Source organism: Castanea sativa, chromosome 5 (genome assembly GCF_040712315.1).
Source record: "Castanea sativa cultivar Marrone di Chiusa Pesio chromosome 5, ASM4071231v1".
Lineage (NCBI taxonomy): Eukaryota > Viridiplantae > Streptophyta > Magnoliopsida > Fagales > Fagaceae > Castanea > Castanea sativa.
This window is the reverse complement of record NC_134017.1, coordinates 231,503-241,859: the sequence shown is the minus strand read 5'-3', so window position 1 is coordinate 241,859 and position 10,357 is coordinate 231,503. Positions and strand designations below refer to the sequence as shown.

Here is a 10,357-nt window from a genome sequence, read left to right as displayed (position 1 = left end):
GTGAAACGTATGGATATAAATTAAAAAAAAAAAAGGAAAAAATTATTAAGAAAAAGGAGAAATATTATATCATAATATTTTTATAAAAAAATGTTAAATAATAAGGATTTGTTGAATTTGAGTAATGTTGTTGAAAAGTGTATTTTAAAAACTCTAGAAAGGCAGCTGGAGATACGACAAAAATGGCGGCTGGAGATACGACGTAAATGGGAATCTGGAGTCAAATAGATCCGCATATATTAAATTATTTATTTTTTAAAATATTTATTAAAAAATTAAAAAAATTGTCAATATTTTTTTAATTTTTTTAAAAATATTTTTAAAAATAATCAATTATTGTATACGACATACATTAAAAAAAATCCAATTGGAAAGCTTTTTCCCACCAGTAATGCAAAGCAAGATGGGAAATTAGCAGAAATTTCGTAGAACGTGCTCAGAAAACAGTGTCAAGGTGTCGGCGGTTTCAAAAAGTCCTCTGGGAAACTTTTTGTTTTTCTGACGAATTAAAAAAATGGGAAAGGAAACTGGCAAGCATTTATTTTGGTAAAAAACAAAGGGTTGTGTTAAGCAGCACACAGTAAAGTACCATTAACCACACATATTTTGACAATATTTCAGATTTTTAGGTAGTTTTTTATTTTTTATTTTTCTCTTTTAACAATTTTTTTTAAATAAGAAAATTTTAACAAACATCACACGTTGGTTGTTAATATTTTTCAAAAGCAAAAATATTTCAGAGATGTTTGATAGAGTAATTTGAGAATTGTTGTTTGTAGTTTTTTAAAATACGTATGGATGAAAAAGTGTATGGAAATGCATGTATATTTAAAATATGAAAATCTAAGTTTGAACTCACTCACCAATGAGGTCCTTTAACTTTCAACTTTCGCTCAAATACCATAAACTACCTAGGAGAGAGTACAGCAGTAATATGGAAGCATAAACAATGATAAAATAGATGATAAAGAAGAAAATAGCAAAATAGATATATTCAAAATAAGGTTAAAACCGAATATGGAATATGAAAACAGAAACTAACAAAATCTTACTTGGATAAAAACTTTTGTCTTTGATTAAAACTGAAAACTTTTGTCTTTAATACAAGCTTTGAAAATAAAGATTGTCTTAAGAGTTACAAGATTACAAAGTAAAATCTGTTTGAAAGAGAGAGAACCTTCTTTTTGTGAGAGAAAACTATGAATATAATGGAAAAGATAGTGACAAATTTATAGTAAAAATGTGTGAATAAGAAGAGACAAAAATAAAGGAAGATAAAGGGAAAGAGGAAAAATGATATTAATGTAGAGGGTAGTGGGTAGTGGAGAGATGAAAAGGGAAGGAATGGAGAAATGTTGGAGAAGTAGTGAGGAGATGAAAAGGTAAGGAAGGGAAAAAGGTTGGAAAAGTGTAAGTATTAGAAAAAATGTTAAAAACAATTATAGGAAAATTGAAAAGAAAAAAAGATAATGACGTGAAATTGAAGCGTAACAACACTAAATGTTATATTTCCGTTTATATATATATATATATATATTGAAAAAATTATTCAATAAAACGGAAAAGATAATCGAGTGATCATGTTGGTTAATTTTAAAGAATTCATGTAATTACATAAAACTATAATGGTTTATTTGTATTGGTTAGAAAGACAACAAATATGGTTTGCTATCTACACAATTTCTTTGAAGATTTGAATATATCATATTTGGGATATATGGTGGGATGAATTTCTAATTTTTTATCTGGAGAAAACTGTGTGAGACAGGGAACAATGATAGCTCAAATTGCTTGATTCTAGTATTCTTATAAGACAAAATAAACATTTTTCGTGAGATGGGCTTCCCTGAGGTGGGTTGGCCGTACCCACTCTTTTGCTCAAGTCAATGTCATGTAAAGAGAATCTAAATAGTAAACTATTGGAATGGGCTTAAGATTCCCATGGGTGGATTAGGCCTAATATTGTGAGAGGCCTAATCTATAGAGCGAGTGCAAAAGATAATTAATGCTCCATAAGAGGATTATCATATATAAATCCCCTGTTAAGTGTGTGATATCCCGAGCTTGCTCTCATTAGGAGTCTTTGGTCCTTCAAATTCCTAGTTTTTGTTAGATTGTTGAGGTCTGCCTGAGTGCTTGGGGTGTATTGATCTTTTGTTGGTGTGTATGTATTTTTATGCATTCACTGAAAACATTTCCAAACATCTATCTATGTATTGTTGTGCTGCAAGATAGTTTTTTTTTTCTTCTTTTTCCCCCTAATGTGGAACCAGAAAAAACTAAAAACCCTATCTATTAATCCTATTTATATAAATATAAATCAAAATTTTAATGAAATGGGGGCCCAGTAAGCTTACATACTTGAGAAAAAATAAATTTTTTTTGGATAACTCATATATATGAGTATATATATCTGGAAAAGTTTGAAAAATTTTGGGAAAGTTATGATGGTATAGGATTTTAGGAAAGCTTTTTTTTTTTTTTTTTTTTTATTGAGCTCTTTTTAGCAATGCAGATTTGGAGGATGTCAACAATGCCAAAAAGTGTTTTTTAACCAATGTTCTTAAGAAAATTTATTTTTTTAGGCATTATAATCTCTTTTGATTGCAAGCTGTGAAGAATATTCTTGATACTGCGGAGATTTGGAGGATGTCAACAATTCCAATTGACCGTTTGCTTTGACCAAAAATGTTTACTAGAACTTTAAGCCCATATGGAGAGTCGGTTAGCTAGAGCCTAGAGGGCTGTATAAGCCAGGTGTGGTAAAGTATATTCTTCAGATGGCCATCTCAAAATGTGTTTTACAAGACAGGATGGTTTGGCCTCATTCAAGATCTGATGACTTTGAGGTGAGGAAGGAGTACGGATTGTTCACTGCAAGTCTTCTGCAAGATATAGGGGATATCAAGGTGAATATTATAATAGTCCTTAACCATGGAGGGAGGCTATAGATTTTGGATTTGCCTTATAAGCTTGTAGTGTTTTCTCTGAATGTTGATGGTGAATGCTTTGCGTACTAAGATTTAACACTCAAAATAAAATCTAAATGTTAGTACTCTGTGTCTTCTCTGTAATGCAGAAGAAACACCGGATAATTTGTTTATTGACTGCAAGTTAGCTTTATATAAGTTGTGCAGTTCAGATCATAATTAACTCTCCAAGTGGAAAATTTGGAACCAAGATCCATCAGTGCTTGGAATCATTCTAGGCTTGCAAGTGAATTGGAAACATTCTAAGATTTCTCTGAATGTTAGTACTCTGAGAAGACAGTTTGAAAAAGATGAGAGAGAAAGGGAAGCATAGTCATACCACACAAATCATTGACCTTCTTAGCCATTTCCTTAATTTCCTTCTCTACTTTTTTGATACTAGTAGAATAGGGACCCAAACCCTGCAAAAAAGCATTAAGAATATAAAAAAAAATAATAATAATAATAATAATAATGGGAATTTCGATTCATAATTAAAATTAGTATTTAGTCTTCTGAATCAGAAACAATCAATTCCATTCCTGATAATTTATCACATCCATTTTTAAATGCATACACAATCTTCCATTCTTATCAAAGCCTTCACTTCAGCAAATACAAAGCCTCAAGTAGATCAGTCAAATATTATTCATGAGCCCTCTTCAAGTATCAGGAAAAACCTTGAATGGTTGGATACTTTGATCCAAGCATTTCTTGTATATTCAAAATTTCTTCTGTTCGTTCAAGGTTACAAGACATGGCATAGTTATTCCAAGAACAAATATCAAAAGAAGGGAAGAAATTGAAAGTGTATTTCATTTCCATGAAATGCCATCTGACAATTACAATTCAGATGGCGAACGATACAATGATATTAACTACATTGAATCCCTGTACTTAAGAACATCATTGGTGTTCAAATCAAAGATCTTGCAAATATCTGAAATGGCACATTTACTAAGACCGTCATGCCCATCTACACGATGAAGAAGTTCTTCAAGTTCCTTTGATGGCTGCAAAACCTGATTACAAAGAAAGATATTAACAAACTTTAGCAAAAGCAGCCCCAATGGATTTCTATATTAACATTAATTGGTCCAAAGAATTCCAATTATACATATGCCGAATTGTTATATAGAATTAAGACCAATGCAAATAATCAGCTACCATAGTTGGCATATCAATTGCCTGTTTGGTTTGGTAAATTCAATGACAAGGTATAAAAAGAAGGCTTTAATCAGTTTTTAAGAATTTTTTTTATAACAGTTTTTTAGATTTTTTTATTAGTAAATAAATTCATTAAAACAGAAGGCAATCCCAATACACTGACTGCGTAACGAAGAAAACACCAAAAAAAAGAAAAAGAAAAAAGAAAAACAGCAAGCAACTAAGAAATATACAAGGACTCCACCGAGTCTAATAACCCCTGTACTGAAAAGGATATTTCAGCTTCACCATGCTAAGCTCTTTTCAGCTTCACCACGCTAAGCTCTTGGCCCTCAAAGAATCGAGGGCTATGTTCTTTCTAAATACACCACAAAAGGAGGCACAAAGGAGCAGTGTGCCATACCTCCCTACTACCTCTCCCACCAAACCACCAGATCCAACACGCCAACAACTCCAACACTGAAAAAGGCATCACCCAAGAAACACCCAGGAGACCACATATCCCTCGCCATGTCACAATGAAGAAACAAGTGGTTCATGTCCTCCCCTCTATGTTAACACATAGCACCACTCAGGAACAAAGAGACCCTTGCTCTATAAGTTTAAGATTTAACCTAAAAAGTCCTCACCAAACAAGCCTCAAAGATAGTGTGTCAGATCTAACCCAGCATATGGAGACCAAATGAAAATTTTCAAATATCAATGGCCAAAGCAACAAAATAATGGACGATACAAAGATAGATGTCAAGACAACTGGTAATAAATGAAGGGGAGCCTGGGGCAACCCACGGGGGTCATTAACTTACCCATGGAGAACCAACTGGGTTATGGATACCATATTTAGAGCCATCATACTCGGTTTCATTCTCATTCCCCATAGAAGAGTTGAGAGTTGAAGAGCTATCTGAGACAAGCTGAAGGAGCTTCTCACTTCCCTGGAGGACAATATAAAAACATAAAATAAAATAAATAAGACATTTTGTTTTTTTGATAGATAAAAATAAGAAGACATAAAGAGGGAAATGTAAATTCATGCATAATACAGCCACAGAACCAAAACATTGATATTAAATGAGCTCCAAAATCTTTTAAACCTAACACTGGGGTCAACAGTGACACCATCCAAAAGAAAAACTAAAAACTAGGGGCAAGGCAAATCATAGAAACAGGAAAGTCAACATCTAGAGGCAGCACACAAATTACTTATGTGATGATCCCCATACATCTCAAATGAACTCAACAGTGCCTTACAATCTACTGCCTTGAAGAAAACCTTTTTATCCACCACTTGGAAGGATCTGGTACGGTCCTGTATATCCTCTGTTGTATTATGGGACAATACTTTTTGCCAGCTGTTTCCAAACCGTTTTCTTTTAAGCCTTCTGCTAGTCAACTTGAAACAAATGACTCCCTTTACTAGTGCATTCGTTAATTTGTATTTAACATGACAACTTACAAGGTAGCTAGCTATCAGGCCTACCTGTTCTCTACTATGTTGATATAATGTGGTTGACAGCCCAAGTAACATCATGCCACATGAATTCAGTTGTAGACACAAATATTCTTCTTAGAAAAAGTGGAAATTAGTTACATATACACATGCATACAAGTACGTCAAAATCCAATTTTTCTCGTCTATCCAAAGACCATTGGGTGCACACACGATTGAAGTATATATATGCCACAAAGATTAGGGAAACTTGTTTAAGACTACCTATGAAAAAGACATTCCAGTGCGTAGTTTCTAAGTGATAATTGCCTAATTAGAGCAGGGTTTCAAGGCATCATTCATGTAAGGTCATCCAAACTTTTGGGATAAATATTTGTTGTGTTAAGTTGAGTTTCAATAGGGAAAAAACAAATATTTCAACAGATTTACAATATAACTGTTACTTGCAAGTATTAGCATGTGAGGAATGTAACTCCACAAGTCCCATTTTTTAGAACTTCCCTAACGTACTTTTAGATTGTTGCATGCATCATAAAACAAATTAGGTTGCAAGTCGCAATATGTAAGAATGTGAACACACCTGTAGAGCCCTCCAGTGAGAGTAAGTCCGGAATAAAATCCAGAAGAATGGGATATTAGGCAAAGGTAAAACCTATAATAGAATAAGAAATAAAACAAATAAGAATTATGGTGTAATGCTTTTGAAAAAATAATATGGATATTGAGATGACTCGATGTATATAACTTCAAAACTTGAGAATCCAAAATCATAGTGAAAGTAAACACATACGTACAGTAAATACAGTTGACAAAGGAAGCAATGCAACTGAACCATAGAAGTACTTCTTGTGGATGATATTTCCCCTGATAATCAGATAGCACTTCATATCAAATGTCCACCACTTGTAGAAAAACAATAAAATCTAAATCAATTTCATCCAATCAGAAATTAAATATAACAGATCTACAAGAAACAAATATAAATGAAACAATAAGCAAATGAGCTTGTTAGTTTTTAGGGTCATTATCAAAGAAGCTTTACTAATGGATCTTAAAATCATTTTTTTTTTAAGTAATAAAGAAATATATTCAAAAACACTACCTTATGCAGAAAAACATAAGTCAAAGAGAAAATTACATAGAGATAAGAAACACAAGAAAGGAAAAGAGAAGGAAAATTACATAGAGATAAGAAACACAAGAGAGGAAAAGAGAAGGAAAAGAAACTAATTACAAAGGAGAGAGCGAAGGAACATGGGGAGAGAATCACTAGAAGTGAGTCCCCAAGCCCTAGACTAGTCAAATAGAGAGCCACTGAAAGAAGCCAATAACTGGCCATCCGAACTTTCCACTTAACTTAAAGTCATTTACAGGACATTAAGCTCAGCAGCCCTTGAAATGTGCCCCTACTCTACATGCCCTTGAACAAAATGGCTAAAAAGATCACAGAAATACTCAAGAATATAATGCCTCAAACTACTTTAACTGGGGTATGTGCATTCTTTTTGGCCACTCTACTCAATTCCACTCATTGCTCCAAAAGATAATTTTTCACAGATGATGATTGTCTAAAAGGTTGAGGTTAAGCAGGACTATGAAAAAATTACATGGTGTGTAAGTCTAGTAAAATTTGAAACAAAGAGGAAGGGATTGGGTAGGAATATAAAAAAAAGTTTCATTAGCATTCATTATCTTCCTACATATTCATTCAGAAATCCAAGGTCTGCACTGCTTTTAATTTCCAGTATTGGAGAATCTAGTAGTACATAGCTGGTAAAAGAGTATCTTTTGGGGGGTCAACCAAACTCTAGTTTATTACCAAAGAGAAGTAGTGGTGACACAAACAAAGCTAGCAGTAATTTTCAACTTCTGACTTATCAGATAGACAAGAAGAAGAAGGGAAAATAAATTACCTCGTGGCAATATGCCGTAACCTTCTACGCACAAGTCGTGCATTTAAACTGCAAGATTGTAAAAACAGGGTAAAAAGGGCACGATTACAGAACAGAGAAATAAAACAAAAAGAACCAAAGTTAGAGCTCTGAACCTGCATACTATAGCAGGTTAAAAAAAAAAAAAATGTAAACTCCATATGATTATTAGTTATAGGCTAAAAGTGGTAACATTAACTGAATTAACATGTTATTTGCAAGAACATAATTGCGTAATGTATGCCTCTTTGCCAACTTTGTTTCAGATTAGATATTAGCCAGTAATGAAATGTAGAAGAATTAAAACCGTAGAACACACAGTACAGCAAAAAAAAAAGGTTTGATTTTTCATTTTTAATTTGGATATAACAATTAACAAGCAATGCAAATTATTGGTTTAGTGGGTAACTCAGTAAAAACCCAATAATGATTGCATAGAGAACAATAAAGTGAAAAACATTTCATTTTCATAGGAAAAAAGAAACGTGGAAAAAGATGAAACCTTGACGGGTAGGTAATTTCAACATCTGTAATCTCCTTAGATATAGACTTCAAGAATATCTCAGAGGGCTTAACCCGTGACAAAAGCCGCAGTCCCAACCTATGTATATATAAATAAATATAAAACTGAGAGTAAAGAAAGAAAACAGTAAGGTCAAATGAAAGAAAGAATGAGTAAAGGAAGGAAGCTCACAAATGAATCTTGTTCTTGAGAGTTCCTTGAGGAGCTTTTTCTAGACCAATCCAAGCGTTATTCATCTTTTTGAAAAGAACCCAAAAGAGGAAAAGGTGAGAATCAATGAGATTAGATTAGTGACGAATCTAAAAAAGAGAAAAGGGTGAAAAAGGAGGGACCTTGAGAGAGACGAAATCGATGAGGAGTTCTGCATTGGCGTTAAGGGGTTTGGAATTGGAGGAGATGTTGCGCCAAAGTTCTCTGAGTGTAGAAGGTGTTTGAGAATGGCCTGAGCCGAGAGTAGTAGAAGAAGAAGCAAGCGAGTCGTTAATTGATCGAGTGAAGCACCAATTCTTCCCTTTAATCGGGAACACTACCAATCTCGCTCTCATCATAAAAATATAAACTTTACCTCTGCCCTGCTCTGCTCTGCTCTCTGCCCCTTAGCCCTTAAACCCTTACCCTACCCCACTAAGCAAAGCAGCCTACACACACTACACTTTGATATCTAATTATGTATTTTTCAATTAGATTTTGAATTTGAGAGGAAGGAAAGGAATCAAAATCACCGTGGATCTGTATATTCCAAGTCAATATTATCAATATTGTTACTTTAAATATTTAGACAAAGTCAATGGAATTTTTTTTTTTTTTTTTACAAAAATAAGAATAGAGAAAGGAAAATGAAAAATAGAAAAAATAATGATAATAATTTTGAGAGAAAGAGATCTGGGCTGAGTTGGTTTGACTCGAGGTTGCACTTGCAGTGCAGATTTAATTAAGTAGTGTGTGTAGTACAAGGTGCTAGTGGGAGGGAGTCTCGTAGGACATCACTAAACCTAAACAGAGGAGAGGAGAGAGAGAGAGAGAGAGAGAGACGGGGAAACCCGAAACCGAAAACAGTTCACAGTTGTGTTGTGTTAACAAAAGGTGAAGCCGCGGCGCGTTTTTACTTTAGTTTTAGTTTTAGAAGCCCATGCCTACACGCTTGTTAGACTTGGTGGACTGTGACTCACTTCCAAGAATAAGAAAGGCCCTAATCCTATCCCACAATGGAAGTCCACTAACTTCTTCTGCTTCCGGTCCAACTGGGGCCCACTGCTTTTACTATCATTTTTGTCTATTCTTGTAATGTTAAAAGTAAAATATGATATAGCGTGTGTTTGCGTTTTGCATTTTTTGGCTGACTAAATTAAAAAAAATGCTTATAAGAAGGTCAGTTGTGGGTTATACGATACTATTTATAGTTTAAAAATTATTTTGTTATAGTACTTTTAGTAATGAGTTTTCAATTTTTAGCAAAATAAGTGATATTCAAACAGACCTTTAATATTGTTAATGTTGAGAATGATTTCTGGAAAGACTGAGATAAGAAAAACTAACCTAACCACTCCTCAGATTCTTTAAAATATGATAAAACGAGAAGAATCAAAGTCCAAAATTCTGATATTCAAACGGCACTATTTATTGTTTAAAAATTATTTTATTATAGTGTTTTATATAATAAGTTTTCAATTTTCAACAAAATAAGTGATATCCAAACAGACCTTTAATATTGTTAATGTTGAGGATGATTTCTGGAAAGATTGAGATAAGAAAAACTAACCCAACCACTCCTCAAATTCTTTAAAATATGATAAAACGAGAAGAATCAAAGTCCAAAATTCTGATATTCAATCAATAAAGGTTAATAGGGCATCACAAGAACATAGCTAAAGTGCTAAACACCAAATTGATGGATAAACATGAATAGTGCATTAAGCCTATATCGTTTTACACATATAGCTAGACTGAGAATTTAAGATATATATAAAATTTAAAAAAAATTAAAAAAATTGAGAGAAAGTGAGAGAGACATGACTCTACTATGCTGAGAGCAAAGTGTAGTGAATATTGGTTGAAGTAGTGATGGAAGGTTTTTTTGTATAAGATATGATGTGAGGTTTTATAGTTGGCTTGACAAATTTTCTACGTATTAGTTTTGCATAAGAAGCAAAGTTATTGACCACCATATTGTTAAACAAGTAGTAAAGGTCAAATTTGCCTTATGCCCCTTATCTTTGATAAAGAAAGGACCTACTCTAATCAGTGTAAGGAAATTTGTTGGCTAAGCTTGATTGGTTGCAGTGTTGCACTTTTCCAGATAATTTGATTTCTAGGGAAG

General features: G+C 33.2%; 1 protein-coding gene across 1 annotated transcript; it reads right to left on the bottom strand.

The window, feature by feature from the left end:
* Positions 1-3,636: 3,636 nt before the first annotated feature.
* On the bottom strand, positions 3,637-9,134 carry LOC142636170 (uncharacterized). Its single transcript, XM_075810287.1, has 8 exons — positions 8,373-9,134; positions 8,212-8,276; positions 8,020-8,118; positions 7,500-7,547; positions 6,381-6,450; positions 6,167-6,238; positions 4,943-5,071; positions 3,637-3,991 (listed from the first exon to the last, which is right to left on the bottom strand). The coding sequence occupies exons 1-8, from the start codon at positions 8,586-8,588 to the stop codon at positions 3,848-3,850; spliced, it is 843 nt and encodes a 280-aa protein (XP_075666402.1). The 5' UTR covers positions 8,589-9,134; the 3' UTR covers positions 3,637-3,847.
* Positions 9,135-10,357: the final 1,223 nt, after the last annotated feature.